The 19,766-nt window shown below is 42.9% G+C and overlaps 1 protein-coding gene across 1 annotated transcript in view; it reads left to right on the forward strand.

Annotated features, from left to right (window-relative positions):
- The first annotated feature begins 2,600 nt into the window (after nucleotides 1-2,600).
- The window catches only part of LOC117199234 (uncharacterized), a 120,209-nt gene continuing 103,043 nt past the window's right edge, over nucleotides 2,601-19,766 (forward strand). The window contains exons 1-3 of the mRNA XM_049710795.1: nucleotides 2,601-11,154; nucleotides 12,359-12,473; nucleotides 19,593-19,686. Coding sequence (XP_049566752.1) covers nucleotides 10,779-11,154; nucleotides 12,359-12,473; nucleotides 19,593-19,686 — 585 coding nt within the window. The 5' untranslated portion in view covers nucleotides 2,601-10,778. The remainder of the gene's footprint in view (nucleotides 11,155-12,358; nucleotides 12,474-19,592; nucleotides 19,687-19,766) is intronic.

Genomic DNA, 19,766 nt, shown 5'->3' on the forward strand with positions numbered 1-19,766 from the left:
CAGCAGCTGATCCTACCTGTGCTAATGATTTCAAGTAGCACCTGTAATCCAAATTAGTATAATCCAGAATCTAGCCCCAACACACCTGTTTTTGGTCTGCCTAAATATCCCACAGGTCCTTCAGCTTCTTTCTATCCAAGACTAACTTGTTATCTTTCCACCAAAACAAATTTTTTTAATTTAATTAAAATTTATTAATTAAATTAAAATTTATAAAATTAATACGAAATAAGAACCCCTGGTTCTCCTTGTGTTGTCAAGCCTGACTAATAGCATTACTTTCTCCCCCTCGAGGAAACCAGGAAATTCAAAATCAAGCTTGGCTCTCTGCTCTGTCTCCATGCAAATTCTGTCAGTCACTAAATGACTGCTTTGACCTTATTTTAATGAACTTCCTAAATTTTCCTGACCAGATATCTTTTGAAGAAGGATTACCCTCCTGCTCACACTCAAAAGCCAACAGTGGGGGCTTTCTTCTGCTCACTGCTTGAAAGCTGACTGCCCTCTACTCCCATCTTGCAACACTGATTACTTGGGTGACCGAGAAAATGAAACCAGTTAACCAGTTGTTCTCCCCAGCCCCTGCTGGCTGGCCTGGTGCTGGGCCTGGGTTCTGCCTTGTGCTAAGGAAGATCTGGCTCTGTTACCGAACCAAACTTGGGTCCACTCGCCCAACACACAACTACACCCAAATCTACCGACACTGGGCTGTGGTGAAGGAAAGTACAGTGGTTACTGCAAGGGACCCAAGATGCGGCCAAGCACGGAGAACAGGCAGCTCATGCTCAAAAGACCCAAACTCCCTGATGGCTTTCAAGGAAGGGTTTTTTAAAACTGTATGAGGGAGAGGGTCACAGTGTCTATCATCAGCTCCTGCACAGTTCTGTTTGGTTGATGGCGAGGTAACAGGGTGCTATTTCGGGAATCTCAACCATCAACCTTCTGGCTCCAATCAGTCTGGGATCTAAGCCCTGTGAGGTCAGCACGCAGTTAACTTCTTCCACCTGGTGGGGGTTTTAAGTATCTGCAAAACAACTCAAGGATAGGTCTCAGGACTTAACCATATAGCCCTTGATGAGGAACTAAAGGTCCTTGACTTTGTTTTATGCCTAAACTATTATTATTTTGTCCTGCTGGATTGTTTCCTTTGTTTTTGCATTATCTCATTTCTCTGATTAAATTTGCCCTTGGAACTCAGGAAAGGCCTAACAGGCTAAAGCTTTTCTACAAACAAGATGCCAGGACACAGGGCGTCTGTGCCCAGGAAGGCCCCACAGGGTCCTGCTCGGTTTCAACCCTATCACTTCCAGCCTATGTGAGCTTGGATGTGATATTATATGCATGCATGCAATAACACAGAAATCAGACCTATAAACATAGGTTATTGTAAGAAAGCATGGTAAATGCATAAGGTTGTAGAGATCCATAAGTTATCCCATTCTACTGGGCTGAGCCTCCCTAGATTTCTAAGGAAGGCTGTGTAAATTTTGCAGCTTCCATTTTTACTTTCAGGGAGGACTATACTATGGGAATCCCCACTACTCAGAAGCTGAGTCCCTCTCCCGTTTCACCACCATGCTGCCTCCTGAAAGTGGGCAAATGAGGCCCATGGTTCCCAGGGGTCCAGGCCTAACTGTAAAGCCCAGCTGGGGCTGTCTAAATCAATCCTGAGGTCCCATCCAATTGTCCAGTAAAGGATAAGGCCCAGAGGGCTGAGAAATCTGTTGCCTAGTGCACATGCATTATTCTCAATGAGAACATTATTTCTTTACAAACACAGATTCATTGTTCTGAATCCTAAGTGTGAACCAGGAATTGGAGCTAAGAGAATCTTACATTTAGAGCCCTAGGCTCAGCTACTGTCCCACTCCTCCTAGGGAGACATCTCTCTCTGCACCCAAGCCCCGCTTTCTACAAGAGCTTATATTAAGGAGACTGAAGCCGGAATTAACTGGACTATATACCGTGGGCCACTGCTTTGCCAAATGAACAGGAGCGAAGGACGAGGCTGCCCCCAAGTGGGAAACCCGCAAAAAACAGCGACGCTTCCAATCAGCTTGCAGTTCAGTTCAAGAAACTGAACGGGCTCTGCATTTCCAGCTCGCAGGAATTCCCCTCCTAGAAAGCTGCTGGGAAGGAAATTAGGGTGCATATTCTTTTACTATTACGGGGGGGGGGGCTGAGAAAACAGAATAGGTGGACCCGTTGTCTCCCAACCTCCCGACCCTATAAAGCACCTGGTTAAATGCAGACTCCGGATCCTCGCCGCGGAGATTTTGATTTGCTAAGGCAGCAGCACTGGGAACCTGGGGTCTAGGTTTCTAACCAAGTGCTACTGATCATCCGGCAGATTTGGAAATTCTTGGATGGGAAGCAACTTTCTGTTTTCCTTCCCGGGTCTCGAGCAGGAGCCGAGCTCTTGTGGGCCATGGGAACCCAGAAGTTGCTGTCTTCTCCTGAGCTTTCTCGCAGCCCCCAGCCGCCACTCTGGCGTCTCCCCAGCAGCCACTGCGGAACCCCGCCCACCAGCCCCGCGTCGGCCCCGGGTCCGCCCAACCACCGTGGTTTCCATGGCGACCCGGGCTGCGCCGCGCGCAGCTTCCCTAGCGCAGTGTAAGGTTGCATCTCTGCCCTAGCGTCCACCGCCCGACCGAGAAGGGGCTTCTAGTCCAGGACAGTCAAGCTAAGAAGTTACTTTTATTATTAATATTGATTTGAGTATTTCTTGTGCCCTTTTCTTATTTAAAATAAGCTGTAAGAGTTTTGTTTTTTCTGGGGGGTGGGGGAGTAGGGGGAGAGGAATTCGTGTGACGTGTCTTTCTAGTAGTTTTTTGTTTTTTTTGTTTTTTTTTTGCGGTACGCGGGCCTCTCACCGCCGCGGCCTCTCCCGCCGCGGAGCACAGACTCCGGACGCGCAGGCTCAGCGGCCATGGCTCACGGGCCCAGCCGCTCCGCGGCACGCGGGATCCCCCCGGACCGGGGCACGAATCCGCGCCCCTTGCATCGGCAGGCGGACCCCCAACTACTGCGCCACCAGGGAAGCCCTCTAGTACTTTTATGTAACATCTCACCTGCGTATTCCAATGCTTGGGATAGCATTTGGCTGAAAGAATTCATCATTTCTACTTGCCTTAGCGGTTTACCTTTCTTTGCTGAGTCCTTCCGCGGTGCACGCACGAGGACACTTAAGTCTTAAGGCTTATGCATGTAGGTAGTAACCGTCCACACCGAGGTGTTTCCCAGACCGTGGGCTTCCTGTTCCTTACTTTACTATCCCGTCCTGCCCTTCCTTCCAGGGGCTGCTGCCTCTGCCGAACCAGATGGAGGACGTCAGTTTCTCAGGGGGCCCAGGTGGGAACACAAAGACTGTGCTCTCAGAAGGTCTGGGCGGAGCTTGGCGCTCAGAGTCCTTGTTATTCTAATCAAGGAGCCCCAGCTCATTCTAATCAACTTCCATTAGGAGAGGGCTACAGCTTCTGGAAGGGCTGGGTTTTCTGGTTGTCAACCCTTGGGCCTGGGCATATTCTCAAAAGGTGCCATAAGTAGCATGGTCCTAACCTGGGGGGGCCAGTCGGCTTTTCTTTTTTGTCATCCAGGAGGACCAATGAGTTAGGGTGCTTCCTTGGGGCAGTTTGGCTGTTCAGGGTGGCCAGAGGCTAAGTGGAAACCTAGGCACCTCAGGAATCCTGTTGATGTGTGGAGTAAATGCTGGGGAGAAATGGGGAGCTCTAGGGAGGGGTGTTGCTTTTACTTTTCTCAGTAACCCAATGGGGAACTATTATTATTTCAACTTTACAGAAGAAGAAAGGGGAGAACAGAAAACTTCAGAAACTTGCCCAGTGGTGGAGTCCAGAATTAAACCACGCAGGGTCTGGCTTCCAAGCTCAGTACCTGAACTTAGTTTCATTTTCTTTTGACATAATGGAGCTTTTATTCAAGCCTCACCCCTCATTAATTTTTAAAAAATTTTTATTGGAGTATAGTTGATTTAAAACTCATTAATTCAAGCAAATTCATTCACTCATTTAACAGCTGTTTCATCTCCCCCTTTCCCGAACCCCTCCAACTGTAGTTCCATGGGGACAGAGACAACCACATCAATTTCATTGTGTTCAGGAATGTTTGCTCTTAGGAAAGTTTGATGAATGAATAAAGAGCAAAGAGAATAAGTGCTTCAGAGTTTTTTTGCGTTTATCATATAAATTAAAAGAACGAGACATAACAGATTTATAATTACCTTTTCTGGGCCAGGCACCTAAGATATTTTATCCCTATTTATTCCTGAAGCATGAGATAGGGATGGAGTGTAAGTTTCACTTGTTTCCTCTCTTTTTTTTTTTTTTGATGAGGAAACAGGTTAAGACACACTGATCGCTTGTGGTGGAGCTGGGATTTAGACTCAGCATTGTTTGCCTGAATCCCAACCCTACACTTTTCCCATATAACCACCCTGCCTGCTGGAGCATCGATCATGACATCATAGGGATCAAGGGGAAGGTAGAATTTTTTTTCTAAGTGACAAACTGGCAAGTGAAAGTTTGATTGTAGGTGTGTTATTCTTTGGCCAGACAACAAGCGCATGCACGAGAGGAGAGAGCAAGTATGTGAGTAATAGCAAAGTGCAGAGGCTGGGAGAAAGTTCTCCATGTCCAGAGGACTGTTCTTTGGCTTAGGTCCTGGCTTAGGAAATCCCGAAGGCTCCACATTAAAACACAGGCATTCCCGCCTGTAAAACTAGATGATTACTTACCAGCTCCTTCCATCACAGGCTTGCCTGAGATGAAATTGCAGGGTTTTTTCTTTTTTTTATAACTAAGAAGGTGTTGCGTAAGCACCAGAAACAGAACAATGTTGGATTTGGGGGGGGAGAAAGTTTGCTGTAGAATATGTATTTCTTAAAGCCTGTGGTGTGTGTCCTGGTTTATCTTCCTAGAAGAGTCTCTTCTGGGCTCTAATCGTTTATCAGAGGGCATGTGGTTTGGTTTTAGGTAAAAGCCAACCTCTGTTTCCAACATGTAACTGATACACTCTCCTAGTTTTCCCAGCCCTTAATTTGTTAACACTTATGTTTTCTTTTCTCTCGTTCGGTTGCCATTTTCCTTTATATCTCCCCTGTTGTCCCTCTCAGTGTCACGAGTTTTTGTATTAACCATGCCCCTTGCCTTTGCCTTGACTTCTGCTCCGCCTGCCAGGGTTTTTATGGATGATAGTTAAGCAATCCTGGTGGCTACCTTGGAGAAAACCAGGGTCTTGTTATGCCTGTAGGTGGCATGTGCAGACTGCAGTCTGGGGTGGGGGGTCGGGGGGTCGGGGGGCAAGGCTTAATTTCTTGGAAGATTTCAGGGGATTGCAAGAAACAGTATTGAAACAATGAAGTACTGAGGTCTTAAAAACATCTTGGTATTCAACAAGGAGTGAGGTACAGACTTATTAAGCAAACATCTGTTTATCTGCATATACTGACACCACCAGTTCTCCACTATGCTCTCAAGCAATTGCAAACCATAATTTTAAAACAGCTTTTTTCTTTTTTCTTTAGCTTCTGATGTTTTCTTTTCCACAGGCAGGCCAGTCAGTTTGTGTTTGAGTTAATCACCTGTCCATTGGAATCTAAAAGCACATCTTGACTGTGTGTCGGTTATGTCAATGCAGAGCCAACTGAGTAATTGAAAGTAGTATAAATTAAAAGTAGTAGTAATTAAAAGAGAAGTAGTAATTTAAAAACAAAAGTAATTAGAAGAGAAGCCACCGCAATGAGAAGCCAGCACACTGCAACAAAGAGTAGCCCCCGCTTGCTGCAACTAGAGAAAGCCCACATGCATCAACGAAGACCCAACGCAGCCCAAAATAAATTAATTAATTAATTTAAAAAATAACAATAATAAAAATAAAAGTAGTAGTAATTGGGCTTCCCTGGTGGTGCAGTGGTTGAGAGTCCACCTGCCAATGCAGGGGACACGGGTTCATGCCACGGTCTGGGAACGTCCCACGTGCCGCAGAGCGGCTAGGCCCGTCAGCCATGGCCGCTGAGCCTGCGCGTCCGGAGCCTGTGCTCCACAACGGGAGAGGCCTGCATAACGCAAATAAATAAATAAATAAAATTAAAAAGAAGATATAATAAATGTAAATATTTATGCACCCAACCTAGGAGCACCTCAATACATAAGGCAAATGCTAACAGCCATAAAAGGGGAAATCGACAGTAACACAATCATAGTACGGGACTTTAACACCCCACTTTCACCAATGGACAGATCATCCAAAGTGAAAATAAATAAGGAAACACAAGCTTTCAATGATACATTAAACAAGATGGACTTAATTGATATTTATAGGATGTTCCATCCACAAACAACAGAATACACATTCTTCTCAAGTGCTCATGGAACATTCTCCAGGATAGATCATATCTTGGATCACAAATCAAGCCTTGGTAAATTTAAGAAAATTGAAATCTTATCAAGTATCTTTTCCGACCACAACACTATGAGACTAGATATCCATTTCAAGAAAAAAAACTGTAAAAAATACAAACACATGGAAGCTAAACAATACACTACTAAATAACCAGAGATCACTGCATAAATCAAAAAATATCTAGGAACAAATTACAATGAAAACATGATGATCCAAAACCTATGGGATACAGCAAAAGCAGTTCTAAGAGGGAAGTTTATAGCAATACAATCCTACCTGAAGTAACAAGAAACATCTCAAATAAACAACTAACCTTACACCTAAAGCAATTAGAGAAAAAAGAATTAAAAAAATGCAAAGTTAGTAGAAGGAAAGAGATTATAAAGAACAGATCAGAAATAAATGAAAAAAAAAGGAAGGAAATGATAGCAAAGATCAATAAAACTAAAATCTGGTTATTTGAGAAGATAAACAAAATCGATAAACCATTAGCCAGACTCATCAAGAAAAAAGGGAGAAGACTCAAATCAATAGAATTAGAAATGGAAAAGGAGAAGTAACAAGTGACACTGCAGAAATACAAAGGATCATGAGAGATTACTACAAGCAACTATATGCCAATAAAATGGACAACGTAGAAGAAATGGACAAATTCTTAGAAAAGCACAACCTTCTGAGACTGACCAGGAAGAAATAGAAAATACAAACAGACCAATCACAAGCACTGAAATTGAAAATGTGATTAAAACTTTTCCAGCAGGGCTTCCCTGGTGGCGCAGTGGTTGAGAGTCCGCCTGCCGATGCAGGGGACACGGGTTCGTGCCCCGGTCCGGGAAGATCCCACATGCCACGGAGCGGCTAGGCCTGTGAGCCATGGCCGCTGAGCCTACGCGTCCGGAGCCTGTGCTCCGCAACGGGAGAGGCCACAACAGTGAGAGGCCCGCGTACCGCAAAAAAAAAAAAAAAAAAATTTTCCAGCAAACAAAAGCCCAGGACCAGATGGCTTCACAGGCAAATTCTATCAAACATTTAGAGAAGGGCTAAAAGCTATCCTTCTCAAACTCTACCAAAATACAGCAGAGGGAGGAACACTCCAAACCCATTCTACAAGGCCACCATCACCATGATACCAAAACCAGACAAAGATGTCACACACAAAAAAAAACTACAGGCTAATATCACTGATGAACATAGATGCAAAAATCCTCAATGAAATACTTGCAAACAGAATCCAACAGCACATTAAAAGGATCATACACCATGATCAAGTAGAGTTTATCCCAGGAATGCAAGGATTCTTCAATATATGCAAATCAATCAATGTGATAAACCATATTAACAAACTGAAGGAGAAAAACCATATGATCATCTCAATAGATGCAGAAAAAGCTTTCGACAAAATTCAATACCAATTTGTGATAAAAACTGTCAAGAAATAGGCATAGAGGTAACTTATCTCAACGTAATAAAGGCCATATATGACAAACCCACAGCCAACATCATCCTCAATGGTGAAAAACTGAAACCATTTCCACTAAGATCAGGAACAAGATAAGGTTGCCCACTCTCACCACTCTTATTCAACATAGTTTTGCAAGTTTTAGCCACAGCAATTGAGAGAAAAAGAAATAAAAGGAATTCATATTGGAAAAGAAGAAGTAAAACTGTCACTGTTTGCAGATGACATGATACTATACATAGAGAATCCTAAAGATCCTACCAGAAAACTACTAGAGCTAATCAATGAATTTGGTAAAGTAGCAGGATACAAAATTAATGCACAGAAATCTCTGGCTTTCCTATACACTAATGATGAAAAATCTGAAAGTGAATTAAGGAAACAATCCCATTCACCATTGCAACAAAAAGAATAAAATAGCTAGGAATAAACCTACCTAAGTAGACAAAAGACCTATATGCGAAAAACTAGAAGACACTGATGAAAGAAATTAAAGATGATGCAAACAGATGGAGAGATATACCATGTTTTTGGATTGGAAGGATCAACATTCTAGTGAAAATGACTATACTACCCTAGTGCAATCCCTATCAAACTATCAATGTCATTTTTCACACAACTAGAACAAAAAATTTCACAATTTGTATGAAAACACAAAAGACCCCGAATAGCCAAAACAATCTTGAGAAAGAAAAATGGAGCTGGAGAGATCAGGCTCCCTGACTTCAGACTATACTACAAAGCTACAGTAATCAAGACAGTATGGTACTGGCACAAAAACAGAAATATAGATCAATGGAATAGGATAGAAAGCCCAGAGATAAACCCACCTTATATGGTCACCTTATCTTTGATAAAGGAGACAAGAATATACAATGGAGAAAAGACAGCCTCTTCAGTAAGTGGTGCTGGGAAAACTGCACAGCTACATGTAAAAGAATGAAATTCGAACACTCCCTAACACCACACACAAAAATAAACTCAAAATGGATTAAAGACCTAAATGTAAGGCCAGACACTAGCAAACTCTTACAGGAAAACATAGGCCCAGCATTCTATGACATAAATCACAGCAAGATTCTTTTTGACCCACCTCCTAGAGAAATGGAATAAAAACAAAAGTAAACAAATGGGACCTAATGAAACTTCAAAGCTTTTGCACAGCAAAGGAAACCATAAACAAGACAAAAAGACAACCCTCAGTTTGGGAGAAAATATTTGCAAATGAAGCAACTGATAAAGGATTAACCTCCAAAATTTACAAGCAGCTCATGCAGCTCAATATCAAAAAAAAAAAAAACCCAATCCAAAAATGGTCAGAAGACCTAAATAGACATTTCTCTAAAGAAGATACACAGATTGCCAACAAACAATGAAATGATGCTCAACATCACTAATCATTAGAGAAATGCAAATCAAAACTACAGTGAGGTGGGCTTCCCTGGTGGCGCAGTGGTTGAGAGCCTGCCTGCCAGTGCAGGGGACACGGGTTCGTGCCCCGGTCTGGGAAGATCCCACATGCCGTGGAGCGGCTGGGCCCATGAGCCATGGCCTCGGAGCCTGCGTGTCCGGAGCCTGTGCTCCGCAACGGGAGAGGCCACAACAGTGAGAGGCCCGTGTACCGAGAAAAAAAAAAAAAAAACTATAGTGAGGTATCACCTCACACCAGTCAGGGCGACCATCATCAGAAAATCTACAAACAGTAAATGCTGGAGAGGGTGTGGAGAAAAGGGAACCCTCTTGCAGTGTTGGTGGGAATGTAAATTGATACAGCCACTGTGGAGAACAATATGGAGATTCCTTAAAAAACTAAAAATAGAAGTACCATACGACCCAGCAATCCCACTACTGGGCATGTACCCTGAGAAAACTGTAATTCAAAAAGAGTCATGTACTACAATGTTCATTGCAGCTCTGTTTACAGTAGCCAGGACATGGAAACAACCTAAGTGTCCATTGACAGATGAATGGATAAAGAAGATGTGGCACATATATGCAATGGAATATTACTCAGCCATTGAAAGAAACGAAGTTGAGTTATTTGTAGTGAGGTGGATGGACCTAGAGACTGTCAAACAGATTGAAGTGAGTCAGAAAGAGGAAAATGAATACTGTATGCTAACACATATATGGATCTAAAAAAAAAATTGTTCTGAAGAACCTAGGAGCAGGACAGGAAAAAAGATGCAGATGTAGAGAATGGACTTGAGGACACGGGCAGGAGGAAGGATAAGCCTGGACGAAGTGAGAGAGTGGCATGGACAGATATACACTACCAAATGTAAAATAGATAGCTAGTGGGAAGCAGCCGCATAGCACACCCCAAGGATGTCAGAGCAGAATTCAAAGCTGACAGCTCCAGAGGTGAAGACCTCATCCAGAGACTGCCTGGGAGTCAAAGTATGCTCCCCTCTAGCAGCTCCAATGGAAGGAGAAAGGAATCAGACAATGTGGGGTTCAGTTTGGGGTCCCCCCAAACAGACATTAAGCATAAAAATGGATGGAAACATGCCATCACGGAGAGCGCAGGGAAGACTATTACGGGGAGAATGCCAAGAGGCTGTCTGAACAGAAGTGTGCCGAGTCCTGCTAACCTAACACGTCCCAAAAGTTAAGTGGCCCCTCAGATGGCCAGCCTCTCGCTGAATGTGTCAGAGGGCCCCTGGGAGAACCATGAGTTTCATGTACATCCATGGACCCACTGCAGAGGCACACGGTGTGCTCAGCAGGGCTTGGTTTGACCAATTGTCACCACCTGGGGTAGACAGGAGATCAGTACAGACACCCCGAGTGGTCACCAGGCAAACAACTCATGAGCAATAGGAAAAGATACCACCTTCAAGTCACCCCATTTCCAAAGAGATCTCCAAAGCCGATTTGAAGGGATCCTTCCCCCTCCAGTATGTTGGTGACAGCCTCTCCTGGAGGGGTAAGCCACCATGTAAACCAGAGCAAGGGGCCAGTGTACTGGAGACATATTTCTAATAATTTTCTGCGTATGCCGAATAAGATCAGGGGTCTTTCTTCAGAAGAGAGCAACTCCTCTTGGCCTTTCCGGGGGCCTAGACTGTCCGAATCAGAATTGGTAATCACATCTCCAGAAGGGAGAGGCAAGTCTAAAGGTGCCAGCCTGGACAGGGAGGCCAGGGAGTGGAGAGATGGGAGTGAGAGCCATGCAGCTGTGGAAGGCAAAGGGGGCACCCATCCCCCAGGACAAGGCTGTGCAGCAGAGGCAGCTCTGGAAGAGACTAGCTTTTGGAAACCTCAAGGCAACTATGGTATGAAACCAAAGCTGGGGAAGACAGTCTCATGATTGGCACTTGTATAACATGCCACGTGGCCACTGGGTTTGAGACACAAGCTCCTTCATATATTACCTCTTAATTTCATTTTCCATAAATATGAAATGGGCATTGTCTTAGTCTCTTTGGGCTGCTGTAAGAAAAATACCGTACACTGGGTGGCTTAAAGAATAAATATTTATTTTTCACAGTTCTGGAGGCTGGAAAGTCCAAGATCAAGGTGCCAGCAGACCCAGTGTCTAGTGAGGGCCTGCTCCCTGGTTCATAGATGGCTGTCTTTTGCTGTGTTCTCACATGGCAGAAGCAGAGAGGGGAAGCAAGCTCTTCTGTGACTCTTTCGAGGGTACTAATCCCATTCATGAGGACTCCACCCTCATGACCTCATCTAATTCTAATCCCCTCCCAAAGGCCCCACCTCCTAATACCATCTCATTAGGGGGTAGAGTTTCCACATATGAATTCTGTTGGGGGGAACAAACCTTCAATTCATAAGAGGGATAATTATCAGAGTAAAGTATAAACTGTGAGATACTATGCAAATACATTGATTGTGTGTGTGTGGCAGAACAAAAGCCATTAGCTAATTAAAAGTAATCTTAGAAAATAGTTATTTTGAAAGGTAAATGCTATAGCATTCTTCTGGTTGAATAGATATCTCTCTCCGATGCCTGCATTTTTCATGAGTGTGATGATTCTATTCATTTTGCTGTGTAGTAGTTTGTGTGGGAATAAGTATTATATGTGTTTCATCTAAAATACATTTTAACAACCAAGCATTAGAAAATAAAATCTGTCTCTCCAATTTAAGTGCTATGTAGGTAGAAAATGATTAATGCATTTTTATTTCATAGAATAAGCTCAGATTAGGAATTTAAAATACCTTGCTAGATCTTTATGCAAAAAATTTTCTTATTTGAATTCATTCTCTTTCCTTGTTTTTGGAAGTGAATTACATGATTTGTTACAAACAATAGTAAAATATAACATTCCAAAGCTATTTTGAGATACAGATAAAATGGTAGAATATTATTAAAGTATGCTTATAATATTTTTATAAGATTTGGGAAGCTGAGTAACATGGCTTGCATCAACAGAGATAACAAAATACATCTGGAAAATAAAATCTATAAAATCTAGATGAAGCACGAAGGATTTGTAACTTTGTATTTTATACTTCTAGGGAGGTTATGTTCTGCTACCCACAAAATGACCTCCAGAATGACCAGCTGTGGGGGACACTGGGAAATGTCCAGTACTGCATGTTCATCTCATAAACTTAGAGATGCGAAGCCAAGGTTTGACTTCTCTTTTGTTTTGTCACATAATAACATTTTAAATAACTAAGTATTAGCATTGGCAATCTTCTGAAAAATTAATTAACGTTCTGGTTTATACACTGTGGTAAAATCAATTATGTACTGAAGGTCTACCATGTGCAAGATGCTGTACAGGATGCTATAACAGACACAGAAAGGAAGAAGAGACAGTTACTCCAGAGTGTGGAGTTCTATAAGAGAAGCGCAACAGTGCTTGGGGAGCAAAAGAAGTTATGGTACTGGTGGAATCAGGAGAGGCCTTATTTGTCAGATAGTAAGAAAGGAGGCTTTGAAGGATAGATAGTAGTTGAACAGATTAAAAAAGGAATACCAGTTGGTGGAAATAGCATGAGTACAGTCATAGAGGTAAGATGCTTGGATTTTGTTGAAGGAGTAATGAGTTGCCTAATGTCCAGATTATTAGTCAGGATTGGTTTGGTTTCAAGTGATGGAAGCACTACTAAAACTAGTGGGGCATCAGAAAAAAATGAATTGGTTTGATTATTTGAAAATGTTTTGGGGTTCCATCTAGCAACTTAACACAATATAACATGAGCTTTCAGTCTCTCTCCATCGCTTGGCTTTGCTTCCAAGATGGCAAGCACTCTCATCCATCTTTCATATTGTATTTGGCAACTTTCTTATAGAGGTGTCTTCTAAAACAGACTTCTCCAAAGAGTTCCTCAACTTTGTTTTCTCTTTGTTCTGGGATCCTTAACCAGTGCCGGAATATAGAAGCTGAAATGAAAAGCCTTGGGTATGAATCATGGCCCTGCCACTTATTAACTGAGGGGCTTTGAATGAGTTACTTAAACTCTCCAAGATTCAGTTTCATCATCTTCAAAATGGGCACAGTATTTACTCTTCGACTTTGAAGGAGTTTTGTGAAGATTAAATGAATAAAGTCCATGGAAGTACTTTGAAAATTATTAAGTGCTGTATAAGTGTAGGATTTGATGAGTCAAAGTAAGATTAATAGTATGTCTATTTGGTACATCCAAACTTATCCTAGAACTCTCTTACCTTTTTGGTAGGTGTTTATACCCCTTTCAGAAAACAGTCCATGTCATTGTCATTATCATCGTCATCAAAACAGTGAATGTTTTTTAAGTACCAACTCTGTATGTGTCAAACATGTTGCATTCAGGGTCTCATATATTCCTCCCAGCAGTCCATTTTACAGAAGAGGTCACTGATCTCAGGTGAGGATCTTGTCCAAGGTCACCTAGTTAGTAAGTGGCAGAGCCGGTGTCCAAACCCATTTGACATGAGAACCCTTGCTTTGAACCCCTCCGTTCTGTTTCCTCTCCAGCCTCCTATTCTTCAATCCTGTGGGCCATTAACACCAGATTTCTTAACCAAGTCATGCCTAGGCCACCACTGCTTTAAACTCTTAGATACTGCATAGATCTGTTCAGATTTCTGGTTATCCTGAATGCCATCCCTAGAATGTGACTGTGAACTTTTGGTTGAGTAGATTTCGCTGTGAAGACATCTGTATGTAGTATGCTGTTGATGTGTCCCTGTATTGAATTATAGCCACTGTGCACTGTTAGATTACATGTTTATGTGCCCTTTTTGAGCTTTATGACGTAGAATCCATTTTTCTTGTTTCAGCCAATGTCTTTGGAAAGTGTAAGTGGTTTAGTTCTCTGGAACCAAACTTATCAAAAGCACTTTTCCCTTGGGAACTTTTGGTTCGTTCCCAGTAATGAGTTTAACATTAAGATCTGTTGTCCCCCTAAGTTCATAGGATCCATACCCAGTGGACGTGCAGGGCTTGAAGCTTATATCTTGTACCCAGAACTGGCCTCTGGACTCCAGACGCATACGTACACCTTCTTGATTGATGTGGCCATTTGAATGTCTCACTGGAGCTCCACACTTGGCAGGTCCAAAACTATATTCATGGATCCCCGCTCTCCATCCCGTAATACCACTTTTCCTCTGTAGTGTCCTCCACTGTGCACCTAACTGCCCAGGCTAGATCCCTGAGGTCATCCCTGCCTCTCCTTTTCCCACCTCCATATTTGGTCCTTTCCAAATCCTGTCAATTTTTACCTCCTAAATATCTTTTTGAATCCAGCGCCTCCTCTTCATGCTCGCCCCCTTACCATCCGCTCTCCCTGGATGACTGCAAGAGCCTCCTACCTTGTCCCCCTTAACCACTCTGACTCTCACTCTGATCTCCACACCACCATCAAAGGGATTTTTTCAAATGTCATAGAAGGTCACTCTGCAATGGATTGCTGTGGCCCTTAGAATAAAGATGGACCACATTAACATGTCCCTCTGGGCTCAGGCTGTTTCCACCTCTGCCTCTTGCCCCCTTCACACCAACCACAGGGCCCTCTTCAGTTCCCCTGTGGTGGTGCACGCTCTCTATCCCACCAGCAGCCCCTTACTTACTTAAGTGATAATCACTTCAGATCCAAGCCCAAAGCCCCATAAGAGCTTCCCACCCACCACCTTCAGACTAGGTCTGGTCTACTTGTTTACTTGCTCCCAGAGTGCCCTGTTTTCCTCTTTCAAGGAAACGAAATGTAAAATGTAATGAAGTAGAATGTAAGGAGGGTCTTCAAGGTCAAGAACAAGTCTGTGCAGCTCACTGGGAACTAGCACAGTGCTTAGATCTTAATAAGCACTCAATACTTATCAAATAAATGAATAAATGCAGAAATAACTGTAACGTTTGTGGGAAGCCACTCATTTTTAGTGGATTGCCATGTGTCTATCAATCAGCTCTGATCTATGTATTATTATATATATATGGAATATATGTTTGTATATTGTGTATTCCACATATATAATAATTTCCATTTTGTTAGCTTTAAGAGTTGAGTTGGGACCTTTTAAGGAATAATTCAGATAAGAACATCTTTCTTTTTTAAACACTCCTTTCTTTTAAAGCCATTTCTGGTTTAAATTTTTCTAGAATACATTAGAAATCTTTCTGCCATTTCAGTATACACCAGTCATAGTTAAATATTGTCTTGACAATTGATGTTTGTTATGAATATTCACTATCTGTATTCTTATTTTATTCTTTTATTATTATCATCTATCTCACCTCTGAGTCATTGCAGCTGCCTGACTATGACATCTTTTTCCTAGGCTTATTTTCCTTCCACTCTGCTTTAGATTTAGAAATTAATTAAGCATACTTGTTAAGCTTGTCTGTTAAATAATAGTTGACAAAGCTTTGAATGAAAACATAAGAAGCAAAGTGCATTCATTTTTCTTTGATACAGTGTTACTTTAGCTCTTTTCACCTATGTCCTGGACCGGCTTCTAGATGCTTGAAGTAGTGACACATTTGATAATCTGGGAAGAGCAATATTGCTGTAGATATTCATGCATTTAAGAATGACCGCAGTTAAAATAGAATGCAAACCACCTGATAAATAAAACTGAAGAGAACACAAACCAAGCATGAAATTGCATCACGTGATTTCCCCTGTCTACATACTAAGTAGATACCTCTTCAGGAGGTAACTAATTTGTAGTTAGGAATGGAGAAGTAGAAAAAAATCCCATTAATATCTACAGTTAGCCCAACTTCTGTATATTTGTCCACATGACAAATACTTTACTCCAAAAATGTTTCTCACAATTCTGTTTTTTTAAGTGGTGAAATAGGGATAGATTGCTTAAGGAGTTGCCCCAAGAATTCAATCAGTATTTGCAAGACTTCGGCAAAGAGAATCTCCAGGCTCTGCCATTCTCTACTTCAAAGGCACAATTCAGAATTATTTCAGCAAAATATGATGATAGGAAGACACTCCCCTCCCTGCTAAGAATTCTGGCTGGGCCATTCCTTGTATTCTGCTGCATCTTTGGGGGTGCCGAGTTTGGGGCTGAGTGAAATGGGCTGTGTAGAGAACTTCATTCCAGGCAGGGATATGAGGGCGGCCTGGCTGACACAGTTGTCCTCCCATCAGCAGCCGGCTGGTCTGCTGGTTTGACCTGCCGGGCAGGTGTCCTTCTTTCCCAGCTTTTCAAGAGTCTCTCAAACCTGTGCTGTTGGCTGAAGTGAGTGACTTTTCTAGGAGAAGAGGGCTATCTTTCCGTCAAAAGTCTATGAATAGGTGCATTCCCCTGTTAGAACTTTGCAGCAGAGTCATTCCAGATAGCGAAAGCGTTTAAGTATAAAGTCCCAACAGAAGGGAGATGCCCTGAATTCCTGGGACCCACTTCTGGAGGGAAGTCAACTGGGGGCAGAGCAGCGGCTTCATCTCAGTCTCATTGCCTTGGTAACCTTAAGTAACTTCTAGCTCTTTTTACCCTTCAGAACAACAACAGAGGACTTGTCTTAACTAATTTATGTAACAAACTTTTGGAGACCCTATTATGAACAGATGCTGCCTTAGGCACTGGGGACACAGTAGGGAACAAAACAGACAAAATGTCCCTCCCTTCCTAGCACTTACGTTCCAGTGGAGTGAGACAGAAGATAAAACACACACGTAAATAAGTAACCCACAGGGACTTCCCTGGTGGTCCAGTGGTTAAGAGCCCTGCACTCCCAATGCAGGGAGCATGGGTTCAATCCCTGGTCGGGGAAATAAGATCCCACAGCATGGCCTAAAAATAAGAAAAAAAGACTGACCCATGAAATGGGGCAGATGGCAATAGGTGTTTTGGAGGAAAATAAAGCAGCAAATCGGGGTAGAGAGTGCTGGAGCGATTGCGATTTTACATGTGGTGGCCAGGGGTGTCTTACTGAGATGATAACTGTAAGGAACTGAGGAGAGGCTTCAGAGAAGGATTTGACCCTGACTGGGGGCCACAGCAAGTGCAAGAGCCCTAATTGCAAGCCTTGTTGTTGTCGTTATTGTTGGTGTGTTCCTTTGGGAAGAATTTTATACGTGTGTGGGGATGTGTCTCTGCTGGTGCACGTCCTTAACAAATGCACACAAATGCCATCACTCAAGAGCATACCGTCTGCTAGTTTCTCACATCAGCATGTCTTAGAGGCCTTTCCACAACAGACAAACAGGTCTACTTCGTTCTTCGGTGGCTGCATCGTATTCCACGTCGTGTATGTGCTGTGTGTAGTTAACTAGCTCCCCATGAACGGACTGGGCTCCACTGGGTTTACAGCCCAGCTCCAGGTCTGAGAACTGAAGGGCATTTTCCCCACCCGTTTCTGTGTTCTCCTTTGCTGTCACCCATATCAGCCACACAGGTGTATCTCGGCCCCTCTCGTGCCAACATCTGTGCCTTCCTTGCTCTTTCCCGTCCTTCTCATCCTCAGTTCAGGAAAGACCTGACCACACTCGTTCCAGAGTCCTCAATACAAGTGTCACTCTTGCTGACAGATGTCCTGTCAGTGCCTCCTTTGGTCACTGATTCAGATGTGGAAGGAAACTCTGCGGAAGAGGATTCAGAAATGCATTGTGCTGGCATGTCACCGACGGGCATGGTGTCACTCCCTGACGTCATTGTGTTTCATTTCTTCCTAAGTCTGTGTTCATCTGGAATCTGAATGGGCCTCAGCAGCACTGAACAGGCGGCTTCATTCTGGCCTCTAGTGGATGATGCTATTTCAACACGCAGGCTGGCCCCATTAGTTAGCATTCCCTGCTGCACACAGACGGGCAGTGTGAGCAGCTCTACAGCTGCAGGCACATGTCCTTTTGTTACAAATATGTAACTCCCTGCAGCAGATCCCTAGCAGGAAAGTAAAACTGACTTCTGACTTTGTCTGAATATCTTTCCAGAAGTCAAGCGCGGCATAAACTCTACCTGTATAGTGAAAAGCAAGTGGAAGAAAATAAAATTCTCATTTTCAACCCAGGAAAAAAAAAAAAAAAGCACTTTTTTTTTTTCTTGGTCCCTCCAAGCGACTCCAAAATCTGTTGGGGAAAAATGATAACTTCTCAGCCTGTAAACTCCAGATGGGTAACCCAGTTTGTTTCCTGACCTAACATTCTGCCGGACTTCAGAAGAGCATTGTATCTTTTTTCTCTTGTGGAAGGTCTTGGAAATATTTGGGTAACTAATAACCAAAGTAATTTGAGATGAAAGCATTCTAGTGCTTAGAACAGCATTTGTAACCTTTGGTATAGTTCTTTGTATGCAGAGGTGGTGGCTTTTGTGGCAATCCTCTTTGCTTCTTTCTTTGTCTAAATACTGAAGGTTTTCATTTCTCTTTGTAGTAAAATATTTTTTCTAGTTTGTCCATTTCCCCATCTATTTATAACTTTTTAAGTTGTATGGGAACAGAAAGCTACTACTTCTGCCTTTTCTCATCCTTTTGGGCTTTGTTTTCTTTGCTTTCTCCATCCCTGCTGGCTCCAAAGGCTACAGTGCCCTGTGCATGTGTTACTGAAACATGCTCTGTGAGTGGCACGTGGAGAGGGAAACTTGCTTCATTTTCCAAGCCCATTTAACGGGCTTATTCTGCCTGAGACATTGGGCTGAGGTGAATGGTGGGCAGTAAGTGCAGGGAGGAACCTGAGATCCAGTCATTGGCTTCCTTACCTCCATGTGATGCCGCATTAGTCAGCCCAGTGGGTTAACACAATGGGGCTGCTCTCTGGGGTCTGCCACTGGGGCAGCTGGCCTGGGGGTCCATCCACGTGTAAGAACATGCAGAGAGTGGAAGTGAAAGGCAGTGAATTATGCATAAGGAAAGAGGTTTCCTTATACACAGTAAAAGGGCAAAACCGTTGATGTTGCATTTTTTTAGATGATAGAAGAGGTGAAGCCTGTTGAGTTGTTTTTACCTAAATTGTGTGTTAGGTTGTCTGTGTCCTTCGAACATAGATGTCAGGTGGCTTCTTATTTCCAAATTATGTGTCTCTGGGTAATTTAGCAGAGAACACATTACTTGGGGAGTCGTTAAGTTGCATATTAAAGGAATGCTGAACTTAACTTAACTTAGTCACTTAACTCTAATAAATAAAATGGTCCAATAAGTCATTTTGTTCTGGGGGCATCTCTTAGACCAGAGAGAGATTTTATGAGTTGGGTGTGATTGTGATGATGTTGAGATATACACATGAACTTCCAAAAGACTTCTCTGTTATTCAAGAACCAAGTGGTCCTGTCATCAAGCAAGTAAATTGTTTCCCTGTGCTTTTATTGCTGTAGATCTCAAAGCATTTCAAGACCATTTCAAGCATTTCCTCCGCTGAAGCAGAGGAGAGAAGCTCCACCAGGATTTATCCCGGTGCTTATGCATTTAGTAGGTGGCCAAGTTGTTAATATGCAAAGTGGTCAGATCTGTCAGATGGATGCAGGTGAAGAGAGAACACTCACATGTGC

This window comes from Orcinus orca, chromosome 6 (genome assembly GCF_937001465.1).
Source record: "Orcinus orca chromosome 6, mOrcOrc1.1, whole genome shotgun sequence".
NCBI classification, from domain to species: Eukaryota; Metazoa; Chordata; class Mammalia; order Artiodactyla; family Delphinidae; genus Orcinus; species Orcinus orca.